This window comes from Condylura cristata, unplaced genomic scaffold, assembly GCF_000260355.1.
Source record: "Condylura cristata isolate star-nosed mole 26May11 unplaced genomic scaffold, ConCri1.0 scaffold00033, whole genome shotgun sequence".
Taxonomy (NCBI): Eukaryota; Metazoa; Chordata; class Mammalia; order Eulipotyphla; family Talpidae; genus Condylura; species Condylura cristata.
In genome coordinates, this window is record NW_004567134.1 from 8504182 (window position 1) to 8527850 (window position 23669).

Below are 23669 nucleotides of genomic sequence, written 5' to 3' on the forward strand. Positions count from 1 at the left end.
TGGGGTTATGTCAGGTTGTTTTGGTCAAAAATAATATCTCAAGTGAGAGCAGTTGTTTTTTATTTCAAAGAACAGTACTCATGAGAAGCCATCGAGAGCTGGATGATTCCACTGTTCGCTGACAGCTCCCTCATTCCAGTCTGCCATCCAGGGTTTTGTTCTGTCCTCAACTCACTTCCATCAGGCCCTCGAGAGACCAGGTTTCCATCCTGTCACCCCCATCCCACATGCCACACAGACTTCCAGACAGGTCTGTGTGGAAGTTCACTGACTCATTGGTTGCCAGAATGACACCCCCTGTCCACTCGTAAACCCGCTGACAAGGCGGGGGAGGGGGGGCTTACAGTGTGGAAAGATGGCTGAAGGACTATGGCAGGACATTTTGGTAGGCAAATTATTCTTAAGGTGTTAATTGCCAAAATGGCTTATCTAATCCTTCCCCCAAAGCATTTGCATTTGGAAAGAAACATTTCTGTTGTGTAATGAGGTTTTTAGTAGTAGACTTTGAGGCAGGTAGAGTTATTGGTGGTTGGAACAAAGGAAAATCAAACAGCAGCATTCCCAAGAGGACAGAATTTTCCTACTTATTTGATTTTCTCTTAAGTCAATGATGGATAGCAATACCTAAAAACGTATTATTTGGAAAGTTGATTCTTTATGGGCTTCTGGATAGAAATGAAAATCTAGTTTCAGGATTTTTTCAGTTAATACATATTTGTATTTTTGTAAGGTTTCATTGTTTACTCAATAATATGAATGATAAATGGATTAAAATTCAGTCTCGTTTGAAATACACCCCCCGCTTAATGTAGTTTATTGAAATGAGGAAGTATAAAATGAATTTCAACATTAGCAGTTAGTTTTCAGCTTTTTTTTTTTATAAAAATTTATTTATTTATGCAGAACTGGGGGACAGGCCAGAGGTGTGGGGAGGTGAGAAAATTCACCAGAGACAGAGTAGGGGGCAGAACAGGCAGATGGACGAAATACACTGCTGAGGGGAGCAGCGGGCAGGTCAGGAGAGGTCTGCCGCACCGTGTGGGCCAGCTCCTTGGCTGAGGATGGAACTCGCGCTGCAGTGGCTTCGGAGAGCTTCGTAATGCGGTGCTTTAACCCATTGTGCCTCCAGGGAGAGCCCTCTAGCTTCTTTTAAGCCTTACGATAGGAAGCTTTATAAGGCCAAGGTGAGCTCAGCTGCTCTGTGAACCTGCTCACCGCCCTTCTGCCATCCTCTCACCCAGGGTCAGGGCGGGTGTGAGTGTGACCTGTCTCTCCCCCCACACACACCCTCCCCCCACCCCCCTGTTCCTCAAGCTGCCTCAGCCGGCGTGTAGTTCCCGTGCAAGGATACACGACCATCAAAGGAAGCACCCTGAAGAGCTGTTTTTGACAGTTAATAGCTTGACATTTGAGTTTGACTCTTGAAAACAAACTGAAAACCAACTTCTTAATATTTTCATGCTTCAATATTTTTTTTTTCAAACAAAAAGAATCTGAGGTGCCAATGAAACCACAAACACAGGAAACGGAGTGTTGAACCCTGACTGCAGTGCCCTTTTAGGACAATGAAGACCAAGTCCCTTGGGAGCGAATGACCCTCCCTCACCCTCATGCTGGGGCTCCACCCCCCCACGCTACCCCCGCCATTTACCTTCTTCTCCGCCATCTCTCTAGACTGGAAAGGTGCCAGACAGTACCCATGCTGAACGCTGCCCAGGAAGCAGAGACAATGGTTTGAGGAACTTGATCAAGCGCAGCAATTAGAAATATGTTAAATCCCTGCCTGGAAATTCCTGTGCTAAAGTAACTGTGTCATTGATGGCATTTGCTCCCTTCCAATGACCTCAGCATGGCGTTGCCCTGGGGACAGTAATTTGTGCCTAAAACGCGCATAGGCACAGCAAGGAAGGAAAGGAGGACTTTCCCGGGCAGTTGGGGGTTAGCTAAGGGTGGAGGCCGGTAGGTTGCTCCTGCAGTGGCATCACTGCCTTCCACACAGCATCTTCCTGCTTCTAGACATTCTGCCTCTCACGTCTCACCATTTCCTCTTTTGAAACACATCTGTGAACTTTTCCAGGAAGCTTTATATGTTATTGGGGAAATAATGTTGATTTACAAGGCTGAATATGATCTAGAGACACAGGTTCACACCTCCTTGCATGTTGTTACCACACCACACCCACCACCAGAACACCCCTCCCCCCACCAGAAGCTGCTGGGCACCTCCCCCGTGTCTGCGCCACTCTCCCCCCTGTGGTCACCTCTAATTTACAGCCAGATTTTTAGGATTTGATTTTGGTTTAGTTTTGTCTGTTCTTCTGTTTTGTCTCTTCGTATTCCACGTACGAGTGAATATTTGCCTTCCTTCCTTTTGATTTATTTTGCTTCCATAATCCTCTCCAGTTCCATCCAAGTGTCTCAAATGGCAAGAGTTCATCCTTCCTTTGAGTAGCTGAGTAACATCCCATTGTGTATATAAAACACATCTCCCTAATCCAGTCCTCTCCCCTAGGAAACTTCCCTGACGTGGCAAATGTAAATAGTGCTGCTGTACACATGGGCACGTGTGTGTGTGTGTGTGTGTGTGTATTCCTTCACAGTAATGCTTTTGCATTCTTCAGAAAGATACTTGGGAGTAGGATTGCTGGATTCTATGGTCAGTATGTTTTTACAATTTTGAAAAGTATCTTTTTTTTAATCCACTGGACTTTAATACCTGAAAGAGTGCTGAACTCAGTGTAAAGGACTGAGTCTGCCATTAGAATTCCAGGGCTGCTGGACAAAGCAGAACATTGGCAGTCTTCCCCTTGTCTTGAGACCTTGAGGCTAAGGGGACAACCTTTTGCTTCTGTGTCCAGAGGATCAGCCAGAGACTTAGGCAACTTTCCCGTGCTTCCGCTTCTTCCCTGAACGCTGCTGTTTTCTCTCCCCATTCCTGCTCCAAGATCCCCAGGTGGCAGGAATTCAACACCTGGAGTATCACAGGTGGTGTGCAGCAAGGGCCTCAGACCGGGCCCTGGGGGAAAGGAGCAGAACAGCAGCATGGCCCGGAGTGAGGCTTGTGCAGGGCTCACAGGCGCTGGGCTGGAGGGCCGAGGGGCTAAGAGCCCCTCCCCCACCCAGGTCTGTTCATCAGCCGCCACCCAGTGCCCAGACTGTTTGCCCAGAGAAGGGCCACTTTTTTTCTCTGCCAGAAGTTAATACTCATTCTCCAAGGTCTCACACCCAAAGGAAGTTACTTCTCCTAATTAAAAATATGCTTTAGAGGCCCTCCCTAGTGGCGCAGCGGGTTAAAGCACAGCACAAAGAAGCTTAAGCCACTTCCGCATGAGTTCGATCCCCGCCTGCCCCGGAGGTGACCACATGGCGTAGCAGACCTCTCCTGACCCGCCCGCTGCTCCCCTCAGCAGTGTGCTTCGTAGACCTGCCTGTTCTGCTCCCCACTCTGTCTCTGGTGAATCCTCTCACCCTCCACATTTCTGGCCTGTACCCCAGTTCTGTACGAATAAATAAAAATCTTTAAAAAAAAAAATATGCTTTAGATTGGGCCCTCCCTGGTGGTGCAGCGGGTTAAAGCACAGCACAAAGAAGCTTAAGCCGCTTCCGCATGAGTTCGATTCCCGCCTGCCCCGGAGGTGACCACATGGCGTAGCAGACCTCTCCTGACCCGCCCGCTGCTCCCCTCAGCAGTGTACTTCATCAATCTGCCTGTTCTGTTCCCCACTCTGTCTCTGGTGAAGCCTCTCACCGCCCCTGAGCCTCTGGTCTGTACCCCAGTTCTGTATGAATAAATAAATAAATCTTAAAAAAATATATATGCTTTAGATTAACCAAGACTTCAAGAGGGGACTGCAATTGCTGGAAAAATTAAGGACCTTTCTATTTTATGGCGGTAATGATAAAAAGAAGCATGGCTGGTACCAGAAAGCATGTTTGATAGACTTAAGAAACTAATAAGATGAGAAAAGAACAAAACATAGTTTCTTGGGCCATAAGAAGAATACTAAACACAGTCCTTTACACTGAGTTCAGCACTCGTGCTTCTTACCTGGTTAATAAGCACCTGTAGCTGATAGACTTTGCTGTCAGCCGTATTTGATTAGACAGTGGCCTGAGTGCCCCAGACCCTACAACTGTGACTAGAGTAGTAATGGGACTAGCATGACTCCACAGGCCTCAGCCTCGCAGCTCTAGTTTCGGTCAGCCTCGCCTAACAAGGAGGCCCAGAGCTGAAGGGTCCACTTGAGAAGAAAGCGAGAGGGAGTGAAGCTGGGAAGAACCCAAACCCTCTCCAGAAACCACCCCCCCAGTGTTCAGTCAACTCTGAGCTTTCATCTCTAGATGAGCTTTAGAGCAAATAATTACTTTTGTGGGAATACATATTTCAGACAAACAGTCATCTTCAGGACAGTCAGTTCTACTATAAGGTAATTTGTATGTTCCCCCAAATCCCAGGCTGTGCAACATCATGCATCTCCCCCGGGGAGAATGGGATGGGGAACAACTCCCAAACCTTCACCAGTGACACAGAGCAAGGCGGGAACCTAACAAAGATGGGAGCATAGCTTGCACGTGTTAAATGCTTGTGAAAAGAAATTAACTCTACAGTAAATGTGGCGACCCCCTGCCTTGAACACACCTGAGGCTTGATAGGGGGAGTGGGCATCTGAAAGGGTGCGGCTTGTAGGTGAGTTCCCATGAAGCAGTGGGTGGGTGGGGGTGAAGCTGTAGCCCACACACACTGTGGTGCGTGCTGTGTATTCCCGCACGGCTGGGTTCACCTACATGCAGTTTTCTCACTCACCTGGTGCTTTCTGTGGGTAACATTGTGATGAGCTAACGTGAAATGCATGTTACAGGCAATAATTCTCTAACCCGTAGTTTCACTGGAACAGATTCTTTCTCGAAGCAAGCATCGTAACAGAACTGACTCGGCTCGGGGTCTCACTCACAACTTCTGAATTTGGTGGGCTGAAGGGGTAAGGTATAACAAGAGTATACTTTTTGTTGTTCTCAATCCAGTGACTACCAGCAATACCATGTGAATTAGAAATTTTAGGATAAGTGCACTTTGTTAATGGCCCCACCCATCCAGAGTATTTCATACCACCAGCTTGCCAACTGTGGGTACTGCCTCCCCAGCAGAATTCTTCAGCGGCCTCTCCCAAGGATAAATCCTGATTCTAGGGCACCGCCTGCCTTGTTCCTGACTTTCTTGCCCTGGCCAGTCCTCTCATCAGTCCTGCCTCCAGTTTCTCCCCAGCCCTTCCAGAATGCACACTGGCTCCAAAGGAGCCTGTTTTCTCCCACCTCTGCTGTTTTGCTCCATTGTGTCTTTTTTCTGCATTCATATGGGCACAAAACTCAAGAGTTCCTTCCAACCCCACCCCAAGTACCCTGTTCCCATGGGGCCTTCCTCGTTATCCCCTGGAGGCTGTAAGCACTTTCAGTCACCCCAAAAATGGTCCTAGTTAAGCTGCCTGTTCCAGAACCCCTTCCCCATCCCCAAGCTACAGAAGCAGCATCTTGAGACAGGGGGTGTCCTAGGTTGTAATCAAATGCATTCTTTTCTTTCAATGTGAGAAAATTACCCATATTCAGCTGTGCGACTCTTCTGGGAGCTTATGTCTGTGCCAGTAGCTGCGTCTGGCGCTCCGTGTCTAGGAATGAATGATGCTGCGGAGGGTTTGTGAGCTGCGCGGGGTGGGACGTACTTGACGTTACTCTGGCCTTTTCTAAATCCTAAAAAACCACCTCACTTTCCACAAACTAATAGAAATTGTGGTAGATGGTGCGAAATGGGGGTTTTATGAGCTATGTTAATAGAAGTGCGATAAACATGTGAGGAAACCAAGCAATTTAAAGAATTATTTTCTTCTCACCTTTTTTTTTCCCCCAGTCTGGAAGTCTCTGCATAGGTAGTGTTTGTGTTCATCAACCTTGATTTCCTTTACCAGTTGTAACTTTTCTTACACCTCGTTTGAGCTTCATCTTGGATTTGCTGCAGGGTGCCAGTTTTTGTCTGTCTCTAGTAGATTTTTAAGGAGATGAGTTAGCCCAGAAGATGGTAGAAAGGGGTACACATCTCATCCTTACATAGGTCAGGATGCTTTACCAGAAGGAAATGACTGTGGGGGCCTCCCTGGTGGCACAAGGGGTTAAGTCTCAGCACAAGTTCTATCCCCGGCCAGCGGGGTGACCCACATGGTGCAGCAGACCCCTCCTGCCACTGCGCCCCTCAGCAGTATATTTCAGTCAGTCTGCCTGTTCTCTTCCCCACTCTGTCTCCCGTGAATCCTCTCACCCCCACACCTCTGGCCGGCACCTCAGCTCTTGTATGCATAAATCAATAAATCTGTTTTTAAAAAAGGAAAACAACCTTGGCAGAGACCTTCTATCTGGGTCAGCCATTGTGTAGACGCCTACTTTTGGTGCCAGCAACAGCAAAGGAAAACACACAAGCAGTTCGGCCAGGCCAACAGCTCAGAAACGCAGCTGGAGTTCCCGCTGCTGCTGGGGGTTTCATCAGTTGGTCAGTTCTCGTGGGAGCAGGGAGGGAAACGCTTGTTCAGTGAAGTAGCATCTGTGCTGGTTGATGTGGTGGGGGACCTGTGCCAGTTGTCTGATTACAACTTAAAAGTCCATAAATGCCATTTAATTAACCTCCCAAACTCAGATAACCCCCCCTTTTTTTTTCCAGTTAAAATGATCCAAAGACAGGCAATTGCCTTAGCAACTCTGGTTAACTTTTATATGTTTTGAACTTTTAAAGGCAAAGAAGTTCCTAAGACACACCATTGATTTTTGCCTTCTATATTTTTTTTTAAAATACCACTATTTAAAGAGCAGTATATGATTGTTGCAAATAGTTCTGTTTGTAACAATGCAAGTAAGGCTGTCTTCTTCTCTGGCTGTCCTGAAGATTCAATTTTTAATTCCCAATAAGTTAATTTCAGCATTGTTTAAGTTTATTCTGCTTCCTTTGGAGTTTGTAACACAAGATCCTATTTTCTGGCTCCATTCTTACCTTTTCTAGTTATGGTTTTTATGAAATAACCACGAGAAAAGCAAAGTTAGGTTACAATTAGCTTATAACTTTGAAATGCGAAGGGCAATTAAATGCGGCTCTAAAACCTAAAAGTCCTTAATAAGTATTGCTTATTATGATTACTATAAAAATATCTCCTGCAAATCAGGGATAAATTTAAATACCATGGATTAGGGAAGTGTCTACCATTCCTTTTTTTTTGCATTTCTGTTTGCAAGGCATTTTTTATTCTCGGATATTTATGCACAGCCTTTTTTATCAAATTACAGAAGAGCATATATACATAATCAACCCAACCAGATTGATTTTTAGTTGACTTTAAAATAAGGGCTTGTGTTTACAATAGAAAACTTGAGACCTAATAATCTAGGACTTAGCTTATAAATAGACTAATGAAGCCAGTCTGTGTAGATCTGATGAAGGAGGTTGGAAAGCTAGCTTGGAATTCTGTCACCCTGCCTCTCTCCTCCCCGAATCCTACTCCCTGTTGAGAAGAGGTCTTTTGGGCTGTTACCAAATATGCATCAAGCCGTGCAGCCATCTGTTAAAACTGCCTTAGAGCGGGGAGATAGTAAAGTGTTTCACAACCATCCCAGAAGAATCGGAAGCCATATTCAGAAGTAAATTGGAGGACCGGGGATGGGTCGTCTAAATTCCCTTATTCCAAGGGTGTCCTGTGGACCAGCTGCATAGTCATCCTCCAGAAGATCATAGGAAATGCAGAATCCCAGGCCCCAATCCACACCACCAAAAGGCTCTGCCTTTAACAGTAAGTAGCCCCCTAGGTGATTCCTGTGCATAGTAAAGATTAAAAAGAATTAGTCTAAGTAAGATAAATTGAATATGAAATCAGAAGTGAGATTTTCTATAGCTAAAACCAGCTTCAGTTCTATCCTATTGTGAATATGTTCTTATGGCTAAGTGCTAATGATTACAGAACACTTTCCATGCATATCTCTGTGGAAAGCACTTTACCTCAGTAACTCCCTAATCCTCAAAGGACCCAGAGGCTCCTGCTATAGTTATCTTGCATTTTTCACAGGGGAGAACGGACGCATAGAAAGACTGTGATTTACTCCATCTCCCCGAAAGGGGTCAAAACTGGACAGTGGAAATTGTCTGCCTTATCAGGTAGAGGCAAAGGGATAAAATGGGTATGAGAAACTAAGATCATTTTTACTCTCTCATTTACGAATATGAGAGGGGGCTGAGTCTGAGGAAATGTCTTCATTTTATGTCTCCGATGTGCTATTTTTAAAATATCATTTATGGTCTCTGCCCACATGTCCCACCCACTGCACATACATGATCTGAATTCACTATTTTAACCTGTCAACACCTGACTTGAACAAGATATCTGAAGTAAATGTACATTTGTTATGGAATGGGTCCGTTCTAGAGATAGAAGTCAAGTTGCAGTTGGATAGAGCAAATGTTTCCATGGAAAGATCAAAACTTTTTCTCTCTGTACTTCACCTTGTTGCTTGTGCTACAGCTCCCCTAGGGCTGCAGAAAGGTCCGGGCAGGTAGCATAGACAGACCAGAGCCACACTGGCCAAAGCTCGAGCCCTCACCTGGCCACCCTCATCTCATCTCATCAGGCAGTCTTTAAAACTGACATAAAATAGACCTACAATAAAATTTACCATCTTAACCCTTTAAGTGTACAGTTCAGTGTATTAACTTCTCATGTTGTACAGCTATCACCATAACTCTTTTCATCTTGTAAAACTGAAATGATAGCCACTAAACAGTAGTCTTCTATCTCCCACCATCCCAGCCCCTGCTTTCCACCTTTCACTTTCTGCCTTTGCCATCAGAAGTAATGATCTCCTATCATTGGAAGCACGCAGTAATTGTCCTTTCATGACTGGCTTATTTCACTTAATATAATGTCCGTAAGTTTCATTCCTGTTGAGACCTATCTCAGAATTACCTTCCTTTTTAAAGACTGTGTAATATTCCACTGTGTGTGTATCTACCATATTATACTTCCCCATTCATCTGTTGATGGATGACTAGGTTGCTTCCACATTTTAATTATTGTGGATACTGCTGCTATGAACACGGGCATATCAGATATCTCTTCGAGACTCTACTTTTGGGAATTGCTGAATTTAAAAAATGATTGTATTTTTAATTTTTGAGAGGCAGCCATACTGTTTTCCACAGCTGTACCATTTCCCATCACCACCAACAGTGCACAAGCATTCTGTTTGTTCACCTCTTCACCAACATTTGTTGTTTTCTGGTTTTTGATAGTCGCCACCCTAATAGCTAGGAGATGGTATCTCATAGTAGTTTTGATTCAGTAGCTGTTTTGATTCACTCTTTGGTGATCTTCAGCATATTTTCATATGCTTATAAGCCACTTAAGTATCTTCTTTAAAGAAATATCAGTTCAGTTCAAGTCCTTTGCACATTAAAAAAAAAATTCTTGATGCTCCATATACTTTAAATACTTATTACACGTCAAATATGTGACTTGAAACTATTTTCTCCCATTCTGTGAGTTGCCTTTTTATTCTGTTGAGATTATCTTGTGATACACAAAATTTTTAAATTTCTTGCAGCCCACTTTGCCTATTTTTTTTTGTTGTTGTTGTTGCCTGTGCATTTGATGCCATACCTAACAATAATTTCCCAGTCCAATGTCATAAAGTTTTTGTTTTATGTTTTCTTCTAAGAATTTTTGTAGTTTTAGACCACCTGTTTAGATGTTGGCTTGACTTAACATTGATATGTTTTGTCAGGTAAGGGTCTAGTTTCATTTTTTCCCCATCACCATTTATTGAAAATATTGCCCTTTCCACATTGAGTGTACCCTATTCAAAAATTTTTTGGCCATTTACGAGAACTTGTTTCCAGATCCTCTACCCTGTTCCTTGGTCTATCAAAATGCCATACTGTTTTGATTACTTAGCTTTTAGTACATGTTACAATAAGAAAGTGTGAGCATATCAGTTTCTTCAACATTGATTTAACTGAATGAAATCTCCTGATATTCATATAATTTCAGGTGGGATTTCTATTTCTTCAAAAAATGTAATCTGGATATCCATAGATACTTCATTGACTATGTAGATTACTTTGGCAAATATTAAAATTTAACAAAATTAAGTTATTCAATCCATGAACATGGGATGTATTTCCATTTATTTATATGTTCTTTATTTATTTCAGCAAAGTTTTATAGTTTTTTATTGTACAAGTCTTTCAACTACTTGGTTAATGCCTATGTGTTGTATTGTATTCTTTTTGATGCTATTGTAAATGCATTTTTGCAATTTTCTTTTCAGATTATTCATTGTTAATATTCAGCCGTGCAACTGATTCTTGTGGATTTTTATATCCTGCTACTTTGCTAACTTCATTTATTAGTTCTAGTGGGATTTTATGGAATCTTTAGGTTTTCTACATATAGAATATTTCATCTGCAACTAGAGAATTTTCTTTTTTCCCAATTTGATTATTGTTTATTTCTCTTTCTTGTCTAAATGTTTTGACTGGCATTTCTAGTTCTGTCTTGAATAAAAGTGATAAAAGCAGACATTCTTGTCTTGTTTCTGATCTTAGAAGAATTTTGTTTAATCCTTCACTTGCATGTAATGCATATGATGTTCATATGATGTTCATTATGCTTTTTCCATATGTGACATTATTTGAGGTAGTTTCCTGTTTTTATCTGTTCTGCCAGTCTTTATCATTTGATTGGAGAGTTTAATTCATTACATTTACAATAATCACTGATAAGGATAGCTTAACGTCTGGAATTTGCTGTTTGTTTTCTGTATGTCCTATAGCCTTTTTTTTTAACCTTATTTCCTGCATTATTATCTCCTCTTTTGTTTACTTGATTTTATATAATGAGAAGTTTAAATTCCATTCTCATTGCCCACATTCTATAGCCATTTTCTTTGTGGTTCCCATGTCGATTACATCTACATCCTAAAGTTATAACACTAATTTGAATTTATACCAGTTTAACTTCAGTAACATACAAAACCCTGCTCTCTTATAGCTCCATCTTCCTTCTGTTTGTTGATACCGCAAAAGTACATGTGTATATAGTGTATGCCTCAAAACATAACCTGATAGTCTTTTAAATATATTAGTCTCTTAAATTATATAAAAGACAAATGCAATTACATGTCAGAGTTAAAATATTACTACTGTTTATGTTAAAAATTCAGGAACCTCTTAGATCATGGGGGGGAAAGAAGTGCTATGAGCCATTATTTTAATCATACTAGGTCTTATAATTGCCCATATAGCCACCTTTATTGAGTCTTTACTTCTTATACTGCTTCAGCCTCTGCCTAGTGACCTTTCATTCACCCCAGAGGACCCGAGCATGTGCTGCAGGGCGGGTCTGTGGGGCATGATCTCCGCTGCTTTTGTTCACTCGTAAATACTTTCATTTCTCCCTCACTTTTGAAGGACAGTTTTGTCAGATTTAGGGCTCTTGGTTGATGGGTGTATTTTTCTTTTTCTAACTTTGAACATTTTTTAATATGTCGGCCCCCCTGCTTTTCTGACCTCTGTGTTTCTGATGAGAAATCTGCTGGTAATCTTTTTGAGGATCGCATCCATGTGACAAGTTGCTTCTCTTGCGGTTTTCAAGATTCTCTTTTTATCTTTGGCTTTTGAAAGTGGGTGTAATCTACTCATTTTACTTGTTCATAAAGCTCCTTACATGTTTATATTCATGTCTTCTATCAAAGCTGAGACGTTATATGTCACTGTTTCTTTGCATATTCTCTCTGCCCCTTTCTCTCCATCACCTGGGACATTGGCTCTCTTGATAGCCTCTCACAGGTCCCGTCACCCCTGTTTAATTTCAAACTACTTCAGTCCTTTTCTTATTCTTCTCCAGATTCATTAATTTTCATTATTGTATATTCAAGTCTTTTTATCCTTTTTGCTGCATGTTCAAATCTGCCTTTGAATCCTTCCAGTGTGTTTTTCATTTCAGTTATTACACTTTTCAGTTCTGTTATTTTTTGGGCAGGTTTCTTTGTTCATTTTCTGTGTCTTTATTGCTATGTCTGTTTTGTTCACAGACCCTTATCTTGTTTTCACTTCTTCCTTTAGTTTCTTAGGCAACTTTAAGAAGTGTTATTGTTAGATGTTCTCCTCTGAGTTAAAAGCCGCATAACACACTGTTCACAAACTTACCACAAGTTACCTAAGTAACTTGGTACATTTAGGATTTGCGTGGAATGTGTGTGGACATGTTGCTATTGATCAAGTAATGACTGCCCTGGGGGTTATTTTTGTAAATGCCCATTATTCCTTGAAATAACTTTCTAGAATTATATTAATAATGTAGAGCCAACAAAAATAATCTTTCCTTGAGCACTTACCATGTGCCAAGCACTGTGCATGGTTCTTGATCCGGAAAATCTTTTGTAGTTCAGCCCTCTAATAATCATCTGCGGTAGGCTTTGTCATTATCCCCATTTTATAGATGGGAAGCTGAGACTCCTAGAGCTTTGCTCTCTGTTCTGAGCCGCAGAGACAGTACGAGACGGACTTGGTGAGTGTACACAGGTTCTCTGACTTGTCACCTTGTCCAGCTCGCCCTCCAGTGGGACTCTCCTGCTTACACGCTTGGGCTGCTTATTTTTTAGCCTTCTACAAGCCTTCTTTGTGCTCCCCTTCTGTTTTTTTCTGGTGGTGTCTTCCTCTGCTCATACCATATGCTCTGGCTTGGACTCCATCCACGCCATGTGTGTGTGTTTTGTCCTTGTGTACACCACAGCTTCCTCAGAACATCCGTGGCCTTCTCACTTTTTCTCTCAAGACTTTCCGTTTCCTTCACTTCCCACTTCTTGTTCACCCATCTGCTTGAGAAAAACTGGGAGTCTTTCCTGTCTTCTGGTTGCTATATTTAGCCTGTTCCTGCTGCCTACAGTCGGTATCGATTCTCTTGTCTGCTTCTCTTGTGATCTGAGGACACCCACTTGAAAGCTCAGCAGAACTCCACCCTGGTAGCCTTCCTGCCCCTCGCTTCTCCCCAGTCCGTGATCCCGGGGCTTTAGCTCACCCATAGATGAAACTGCTGCCGTCTGTGTAGTCATTTCGAGCTTGGTGTGCGGCAGGCCAGTGGCCGCAACAGTCAGCCCCTGGCCCCCAGAACACGGTCATGTGAAATAAGAATGGAACGTGTGGAATGGGCAGGAAAGGGGAGCCGTCCTGCCGGGCCTCATCCTTGCGCTTCCCCCTGCTTCTGCTCAACCCAGTGGCTGCTTTTTTGTCCGGGTCCCCTTTCTGACACTGCTCTGTAAACTGGGGCCCTCGCTCCTGAAACAGCTTTACTCACCCCTTCTCCTGAGCCAAGTCTCCCTTCTTCTTCAAGACCTCTCAGAAAGACTGCCTCTTCCCCCCCAAATCTGCTTTTCTTTCCAGCTTTTCCAGCTCTCCTGACTGGAAGTGATCTGCGGTCCTTAGAATTGTGAAGGTTCTGCTTTCATCTCCTACAGAAATTGCCTCACACCTCTCTTGGCTTGCTGCACAGGCGTTACTCCCTCTGAACTTGTGGCGCTCAGAATCACATCTCCTCTTAGTTGTGCGGCCTCCAGAGCCTGCCCCAGTACATATAATATGTTTGCTGAATAAATTAATGAATAAGTGGATAAATAATAAACTACAAAATGTTGTTCCGCTGTTAACCAAGAAGTAGCAAAAGGCATGGAAGCATTTAACAAAACTGACAAATAAAATACATTTGTGGTAAAACCATTGAAATAAGTGAGATATGTATTTGACAAGGAACAAAATGATGCATCAGCTAATCGGGGTGGGGAGGGTGAAGCGCAGTGGAAAGGCTACACTGTAAAAACAAACATGCCCTCAGGTAGAGTTAACAAGCAATAAATATTGTCCTGTGAACAACAAAACTGACCACGATCCATCTTACCTGGATATTTTAGCAGCTGGGGACTTAGCAGTAATTTTGTAATTGATGAATCGTTCTTAAAGGAAACTGAGCTATAGGGCTAGTGGTTGTAAAGACCATAGGAGTTAAGCAGTTTAAGTATAAGCAGTAACAGTGGATGAGAGTCTTGGGTTCTCAAAAATCTGCCCAAACCTCGGCTACACTTGCAGAGACGATGGCGTGAAGCGTGGAGATCACGTTTTATGCAGGACATATTGAGAGACTTTACCTCTAGGTTCGTTGTGAGGGTGCAGCGACTTAATGTATGCCAAGCTCGGTGTCTAGAATATTGTCATGGCTATAAAAGGGTTGGGGACTAGCTATTACTCTCTTCCATTCGAGTAGCTTCTTCCTCCGGTCCTTCCTATAGGCGGCCCAATGTCTCTGGTGATGTGTGGCTTTCAGTGGCTTGCTCATGTGGCTTTCAGTGGCTTGCTCACGGCCCCTCTTCATAATCTTCTGTCCGATTCTGACCTTGCGCACCAGTTCACTGTCCAGAACGTCAGACAGTGGTGAGCACGTATGCCAAATTAGTCATTCTGGACTAAGCTACATAAAGGCTTATAAGTCTGATACTAGAGCTTTCCAACAGTACATCATAACACCCCGCACTTAAAATTCACTTCACTCTTGACCTTATTATGAACATTTGCTTAAAGGATAAGTAATTGCCCTTAGTAAGTACCTACTATTATGCATCCCTGTGTTCTCATTTTTTTCTCCTCACCATTCTTCCAGGTGGAGGTGAGGAGACTTGGAATGTAAGGAGCTGGTCCACACTTAGCCAGCTGGTAATAGGCAGAAAGAGGACCGGAACCGTAGCGTGTGTATTTCAGCATTCCATCCTGGCCCACTCCCCCCGTAAAGGCAGGCAGGACATGCGTGCAAAACTAAATATAATACGCATTTCTTCTCAGTATCTTATTTACACATAAAAATGACACTAACTGGTTGTTTTCCTAAAACCTCAAGGCAATTAGCCAAGCATTTGTTTTTTTATTACAGAGAACCAATTTAATGAAAACAAATGACTAAAAGCTGTCAGTGTTTAAGCATGTTAGTTGGGAGGAGTGTGGAACATAAGCTAAGATAGAAATGTAAAGTCAGTTTCCACAGTTTTAGAAGCTTGATTCTTGGCTCTGTGTTTTCATCTGTAATTACATAACATGGTGGAGATTAAAAGACAAGACACCCTTTTGCCTCCAAGTGATTCCATATCTATTTATAAACTCTGAGTGATAGTTGAAGGGTTAAGGAATGTTTTAAGATTAAGCAAACTCTGTGTTTCAGACTTCCCAATGGAAGAGAACCCTCAACCTGTCTTAACCAGTATCCTCTCTTTGCCTCTTACATTGAGCTTTTGTGTGAGCGTACCTTGAAAAATTGAAAAAGTTTAAATGAATGAACTGAGCCATTCCCACAGTGTAGATTCCATGTGTTTTGAGGTTTACTTGGGATTTAGGCAAGCAAGATGCTCTTCACCTGCTAAGCAAAATTGCGGACTGGGAAAGCTATGTTCTGCTATCCCAGGAGGCACTGCGTGCTGCCATGGCCTCAGGGCTGACCATACGCGGGTGCAAAGCCTGCACTGCACAGTGGCGGGCCCAGTGAACCCGCTTTTATTACAGTCACGTTCCTCCAACACAGTAAGTGTTGAGAGGGAGAGAGGCACTTTCAGGTTCAAGCTGCTCTCAGGTGGTCCAGCTGGGGCCATCTCTTCTAAAGTATCTGCTCGAGTTCTTCTCTTCAAACTTCACAAAGGCAAACAAACAAGAAAATAAATTCATGTAGACAGGAATGACTGCTGGGGGCTAAGGCTTTCTAAAGGTTTTGCATTTTTAGAAAACATGTTTGCTTCATTCAAGTTAAACTAAGGCACCCAGTAAACAGAGAGGCGGGGAGGCCTCACACTCCAGGGCACCTGTCCTCTTGGAACTGCAAAGCACCCCAGGCAGTAGCCACAGGGCTCAAGCCACAGCTGGGCCCCTTTTTTTTTTTTTTTTTAAAGATTTATTTATTTGTGCATACAGAGCTGGGGTACAGGCCAGAGGGTCAGGGGTGGTGAGAGGCTTCACCAGAGACAGAGTGGGGAGCAGAACAGGCAGATCTACGAAGTACACTGCTGAGGGGAGCAGCGGGCGGGTCAGGAGAGGTCTGCCACGCCATGTGGTCTCCCCCGGGGCAGGCGGGAATCGAACTCATGCGGAAGTGGTTTTAGCTTCTCAATGCTGTGCTTTAACCGGCTGTGCCACCAGGGAGGGCCGAGGGCCCCTTCTTTTTAAAGATCACCACACGGTGGCCTCCCTCCTGAGCTAGCCTGTCACACACTGCAAACAGTGACTTGTTCGGTAGAAAGGATGAGTACCAGGGACCAGGACTCCAAGCAGTTTTTCTTATCTCATTATAAGACTTGATCTACTCTGCTGCATACACTAGTAATTTATGTGCTTTTTGTATTCTAGCCACCGGCCTGGAAGCCCTCTGGGAGTGAAGTGTCTGACTTTCATCTTCTCCAGAGAGTGCTGAATTTAGACCCAGATTAGGTAGCGGGTTACTTAAGGTTACATGATTTATTGTTAATGACAGGACCCGAAATAGAATTTAAATTTCCTCACAGTCTATCTCAATCTAGTGTCCTTTCCAGCCCACCACCATTTCAGTTACCTGTGGCTGCAGAACACACCACTCTAAAATTCCACTCCTGGAAACAACTCTATTCCCAATGGTTTCTGGGGCAGGCATGGGAACAAGGCTTGACTAAGCTGTTCGGTCCCCAGGACATCTCTGTTCTGTGTGTTGACCAGGGTCACTCACTTGGCCAGCATCAGTTACGCAGGGCGGAAAGGTCCGGACACACTTCATTCACAGGTTTGGAATCTCACTGTACCTGCGCAGGCCCTGGCTCCCCTGTGCTCGATCCCCTCCTTCATAGCCTCACCCAAGCTACCACCAGTAGCTGTCTGCTCCAGCGGAGACAGGAGTCGTCAGGACCATGACAGTTGGACTCCTGCTGCATTCTCTGGGTGAAGACCTCACAAGGCCAGCCCCAGCTTAGGGGGAGGGCACATGGCTTGAGCCTCTTAGAGTGAAGCGCATGCACTCAGGGGGAGAGAGGGAAGCGGTGGCGGCCATCTTTGGAGACCCCACAATAGTTCACCCACAGATATCTCAGCCTCCCTCTAGACCCTGCATTGTTGTGACACAGCCTTCTCACTTCTGCAGAAACAAAGGGGAAAAAGAAGAAAAATGACCCAAAATACCCCATCCTTTTTTCCACCAGCTGAAAAGTTAGAAAGGGGGCATCCTTGCCCCCCAGACGGCTGGGCTTGTCCCTTGCCCGAGCTCTGGTGCGCTCGTGTGAGTGTCAGAGGAGAAGCTGAGTGCTTTGTGGTGCCGAGAGAGGTGGATATGCTGGTGTATCGACAGTGGGCGCTGCACAGTAATTTGTTTTTACAGCTACTGCTATGTCTTTTCTATGTCAAGCATTTAAATGCAGATGCTTCGGGTTCCTCCTCCTGACAGCTGTTAAAAACAGTGCTTTCTATGTGTGTTGGTAGAACGCAGTATCCCTGAAAGTCACTCTTTTGGCTGTTCATTTCCACCAGTAGGTCAAGTCTCTAAGAAAAAATTATCTCTTGACAAGTCTTCCCTTCCTTTTAGTGACACGGAAGATTCGTCGTTAAAAGGGCAAGCATCGAAAAACGTCATTTTTCTAGTCTGTTTACAGTTCTTTACTTGTGTTCTAGCTAAGTGGGTTTAAAATAGCCTCTGTGATAAGGATTACTCTTTCTCTGAGAAAAACTTTCATAACCTAAATTCCTGGGGAAGTTTTTTTTTGCGTGTTTTTTTATTTGGAGAAAAAAAAAGGAAAAACAATTTATCCTAGGTTGTCTTTTGCCATTTAATTACTCAACTCCAAGTTTGTTGTTTTTTTTTTTCCTAGAAACAGTCAAATAAATAAAAAAAACTCCGGTGTCGTAAGAGAGGAAATAGAAGTACTCTTTGTGGGCTTTGGGGGCAAAGCTTCTCCAAGAGCTTTGGGAAACATGGCTTGTTACGACTTTATCCTCATCTTGAAATAATGGGATTTGTCTGCACGAATGGATGTCTTTGGTTTCCCAAACTTTGGTCTGAGAGAAAATGTACTGTTTCTGTACCAGGTGACTAATGAGTATGGTCCATTGAAATCCAATTTACCCTCCCAATTTGTGTGAATATTTTTTGAAAATACGTTATGTAATTTTTTAGTCCAAGGTTATGTGGGTAAACATTTACACATGGCTCAAAACTGCCCTTTAGCCAGGAAAATTTCAGCTGTTTAAAACATCCATTTTTACCCTATTTTGTTAATAATGTCAATAGTGAATCTGCTTATGTTTATTTGCTGTTTCTTTTTTTTTTTTTTTCCTAGGACTGACAAGACACTGATGCCTTTTTAAAATATTCTAGATCGTTTGGAGACCTTTGAGGGTTTTATGTGATTTTTTTTTAATTTCCATTTCTTTACCCCCTTAATTTCAGGAAGAAGAATTAGAAGCTCAAATTTCCTTCCTTCAAGGGCAATTGAATGACCTGGATGCCATGTGCAAATACTGTGCAAAGGTGATGGACACACACCTGGGTGAGTGAGCTGCTTTGCCCTGGGAGTAGTTAGTGACGGCACTAACAGCATCATGTCTAGATCCTGTGTCTAGAATCATCTCCCACCACCCTCACCACAGCGCTGCAGTACAAGTGCTACTAACATCCCCATTGTACAAGTGAGATAAGTGGAAGTCGGGGAGACTGACCAAATTTCCCTGAATTATGTCATCAGCAAATAGAGCAGAATTCAAAATTGAGTGATGTCACTATGGATCTCACTAGTAAGAAGAGTCAGAATCTAATCATCTCCCCATGGTTTTCAAATCTTAACTTCTACACTGCCCCTGGTAAATACAGCTCCCTCCAACCTAAATGCATCGCCGAGTTTCACCACGAACAGTTGTGTGGAAACAGCTTGGCCATTGTGCCAACCTGTGTACCATCACCAATGTGATTGTTATTTTCATCGTGTTTGTTCACGTTTTAAATACATGCTTTTTGCCTCCCGGCTGAAGTGCATTGTCGGGATCATGTGCCCTTTTCTTTGGTCTGTGCTTATCTCCTAAGAAAGGTCCTGGTTAGAAGTTCATTTTGCAAGTGAGTCACACACAGGTCCCCCCCTACGAGGGCTTTGGGCTCTCTCTCTGCCTTTGTGGAAATGCCGTATTTTGACTTAGAGATGTATTCCGCTGGCTCATTTATATATTGCTCAGTAACTCCATGCTGCAAGAGCTCCCGCAATGCATATTGTTAGTGTTTTTCTGTCCACGAATGGACATCTTGCTTTCTCCACTCTCCAGTGCCTTGCACCTGTCATTTGGGAGTAAATGAGGAAAATAAGCCCTGGGCCCTCATGGAAAGGGTCAGATGCTACTCTGAGTGTGGGGAAGTAGCGATACCAGGCCCAGCGTGAAATGCAGCATAGCCCACCTACAGGGGGAAGCCAAAGAGCGTCCAGAGGCTCTTCCTTCCGGCAGAGACGGTCAGAGTCGACTGCATGTGGCCAAAGCCACTGGCATTTGGCTGTGGCCTAAACCAACTGGCCTTTAGCAGGTGACCAGTGTTCTCCAAAGAATCTGAAGAGATGCTGGCCCAAGCAGCTGCCTGCTCCCAGCATCTTGTCAGGCATCTGACTGGGGCCTCTTGTAGCCTTGGTCTTGTTTCTTTCTACCCTGCCGCCTCAGCAGAGGGAGGCCCAAGAGGAGAAACCTTGGCAGATGATCAAAGGAGGGCTAGAATCTCCCGTTACAGCAAGAACTGTGACTTTGTCCATCTAGTTCCACCCCCTCAAAACTTTGTTTGCTGCTTTACAGTTTTATGAATTCATAGAGGACTAAATCTGCATGAATCTGTTAGGCGCACACCTTCATATTCATCAGAAGGAAGTATGGAGAGGTGGTTTACATAAGTAACGAATATAAATTATCTAACGAATTCTAGCTGATGATTTAAATATAATTTTGACTGTACTCATCTGTGCCTTTTTCTTTTTCCTCTCTATTTGCTTCTCTGGCTTTGGGCATGACCTTCACAGTGCTTGATTCTGGACTGACCGAAGTAAAACAAAACATATTTTCTTTAGAGAAAATGCCCATGTTGTTTGGTCCACATAGCAGCTTTTAAAGCAGCTTTACTTAAGTCTTGGAATTTTCAAACACCTTTTGCTCTGGTGTTTTGTCTTTCAGTCAGCACTAAAAGAATTTTCTAATGGCAAGGAAGGGGGAAACACTTTAAGAAAAACCCTTGCAAACTGTGAATTTTCATGTGACCGCAGAACTAGATTTGTTTTTGTGTGTAAGTTTCACTTTCGACCAGAATGCCATGATGTAGCTGTCGACTCTTTTTGCCATATAAATAGCAGGCCTGCATTTTCTAAGTGGGGCTGAGGGGTGCTGAGAAGCATTCCTGGCCCCAGGGCCCACAGATGTGTTTCATTTTATGTGCATATTATAACAGGGGCTTATTAAAAAGTGTGTTCCCACTTATGTAGGCAATGTTGAGTCTAAGCAAAGATTTGAAAACACACTGGGCCCTCCCTGGAGGAACCACAGGTTAAAGCGCAGCACTAGGAAGCCAGCAGCAGCCACTTCAGCACAAGTTAGATCCCCAGCTAGGGAGGTGACACCTCCCCCACCCCACCCCCCGCAGATCTCTCCTGTCTGGCTTGCTGCTCCCCTCAGCAGTGTACTTCCGTCAGTGGGCCTGTTCTGCTCCCCACTCTGTCTCTGGTGAATCCTCTCACTGCCCCTGCACCTCTGGCCTGCACTCCAGTTCTATATACATAAATGAATAAATATTAAAAAAAAAAAAGATTTGAATGAAAATGAATTTAAGTTCTTGATTTACTTTTTGACTATAATCCCCTTAAAAATGGATTATTATACCCCAGTTTTTTTTCCTAGTGATGTTTCTCTTTTTCCCTGAGTATTAAAGTAGAACAAAAATTGGACCGAAAGTATCCATTAGTAAGTGCGTGATTATAATGTGGTAATGCAATCTTTATAAGATTAAAACTGCTTTATAATTTATTGTCTTAAGGAGATGTCAGTGATATTAAATGCGAAAATAAAACAAATGATAGAATAGTTTATATTTGAGGTGAAAATAATCCTTCACAGTGGTTGCCTGGGTGAAAAGAAGATTATAAGGGGTCTTCCCTAAATACATACTCTTCCATGTTTGGAAAATGCGAGGTGGTCACAGAAAACGTGTGGGTTGCCTTAGTGCACTTCATTGGCACCTGGCCCGTGCAGCCAACCCAGCTGTCTCAGTGGCTCGAGTCGTACTGAGGAGAGACCGTCCTGTAGCTGCGGGTGGGCCAGGCTCAGCCGCTGCTGATAGTGTTTTCACCTGTCAGTTTGTTGCCAAGACTCAGCACAGAGCAGGCCACAGGGTGAATTTGACCCAGATGTCCCCTTGCCCCTTTAACAGTCCCTTCTCGGGCAATTTCCTGACACTCGCCCAGCTATGACCACAGGCTGGGGCAGCCTGTCTCGGCCCCACAACTAGTTAGTGGCTGGACAGGGCCAGTCCGGCGTTCCCAACAGTGAATGGAAGGCGCCTTTATCAAATGGCGGGAAAAGATGCTGGGGCGTTTGATGTGCTGGTCCTAAGATGTGTGAAGTCTTTGAGCAAGGTTAACTTTCTCGGAAGTGAAAGATGCGTCTGCACTTGAGACCCGCCAAGCTGCCTTCACCACACGCTGGGCCACAGGCCCTGGGGTTGACTGAGAAGTGTCTCAGAAACTGAGAACTCAGAGAAGACAGTTCTCAGTAGCCATTCGTCTTGCTAATTATTTACACTGAGTCCCTTTCATTTCAAGATAATTTCACATCACCCTACTTTCTTCAGACATTTAATAATATCTTAAAATGTCAGGTACAGTTCAAGATGATTTTTATAACTGATAGAGCAAATACCATGAAAAGCCTACTCGTTAAAAGTTATATAAAGGCATTTGTCCAAATGGTCCTTTAATTATAGAGGAATGAAATGGACAAGTAGCAATAATTCATTATGGCTCTGGAACCCAAGACTGAAAGAATATTTGTTTTATGAAAAGTCTACCAAAAATCTAATTTTATTACCTCCACAAAACTGAACTGTTTGAATTCAAAGACTGAGAGACAGGAATTGAAAATAGATGTTTTATTAATTCTCAACTTTTCCTGTCAACTTCGCAAGACCTTTTTCTAGGTGTTCACTTTTCTGTTGCTATAGTAACTCCCCTCCCTGTCATCCTGACAGCTGAGTGGAAAGCCATTGACAGCTTTCACCTCTCTGGCTGAGCTCAGGCTATTTTTAGATTTACCGTCTTCACACCTAATTGCATGTGGGTAAGCAGCCTGCCTCTGTGATCCTGGAGCAGCAGGCCTGCCTGCCAGCTGTTCACGGGGAGAAGGAGCTCTCCACTCTGCCGGCCCACACCTGCCTGCCCCCGGAGGTTGCATGTCCATTCATCTGTTTAGCCTTTAGACCCTGGATTCCAGCAGCCTGTGCTTTCTCTGGTAGTTCACACAAACCGTGGGAGCAGCAGGGAGGGTCAATGTAGTGGATTAAGGGATTTTAGGTTTCCAAGCTCTCGTTGGCAGTACTGCAGCTCACGACATTATTATGTCATCGACATAATAACCCTAGCAGCCAGCTCAGCAGTTTCATCTCCCAGGTGAGGCAGCTGAGGCCCAGGAAGGATGAGTGACCCACAGCCAGTGGCCGCACGGACCAGCCCTCAGCCCAGTTCTCGGTTTCTGTGTTGCTGACCCTTCAGTCACGAGTGGGGTTTCTTCTTCTGCTATTGTGTTACAACCTGATTTTTGTACTTGTCATAATATTTATGCAAGAATGAGTTGTAAGAGGAGACCAATTTTGGAAATCAGCTTATTTGCCTCTGCAAAAAAATCCCATAAATCTGTTTTTCTGATGTGTATTAAAAAAAAAAAAGGCCATGTTTGGAGATGTTCAATAAGGCAATTAACTGATGACACTGGCAAACAAAAGAAGGAAAATGGATCACCAGACAACTTTCTCTCTGACAACCATGCTGTGATAAAAGCTTTTTGTAGTGATTTTAAGAAGCGTAAAGGCTGCGTGGAATGGTCAGTAGCAGGGTCTGGTATAGAAGGAAGAAATACACAGGGCGCCTGAAGATCTTGTTAAAAATTCAGATTCTGACTCTGTAGAGTCTGATGTGGGGCCTCAAGCTCTTGATCTTTTTTTAATATTTATTTATGCATACAGAACTGGGGTACAAGCCAGAGGTGCAGGGGGTGAGAGGATTCACCAGAGACAGTGGGGAGCAGAACAGGGTGAAATACACTGCTGAGGGGAGCAGCGGGTGGGTTAGGAGAGGTCTGCTGCGCCATGTGGGTCACCTCCCAGGCGGGGATCGAACTCAAGCTGAAGTGGCTTTCGCTTCTTAGTGCTGCACTTTAACCCACTGTGCCACCAGCGAGGGCCCTCAAGCTCTTGATTTTTGACAGTCCCCAGGTGACCTGCTTGTTCCTGTCCCGTGGCAGTCTCCAAGCAACAAGGAGCAAATTTGCTTAAAATGACTGGCGCAGAACTGAGTGACTGTAGCCACAACCCAATGTGTGTACT

At 43.8% G+C, this 23669-nt stretch overlaps 1 protein-coding gene across 3 annotated transcripts in view; it reads left to right on the forward strand.

The window, feature by feature from the left end:
* The window catches only part of TBC1D5 (TBC1 domain family, member 5), a 365130-nt gene that overhangs the window by 329573 nt on the left and 11888 nt on the right, over positions 1-23669 (forward strand). For all 3 annotated transcript variants that reach the window (XM_012732149.1, XM_004692291.2, XM_012732150.1), the window contains one exon: positions 18510-18609. In XM_012732149.1, coding sequence (XP_012587603.1) covers positions 18510-18609 — 100 coding nt within the window. The remainder of the gene's footprint in view (positions 1-18509; positions 18610-23669) is intronic.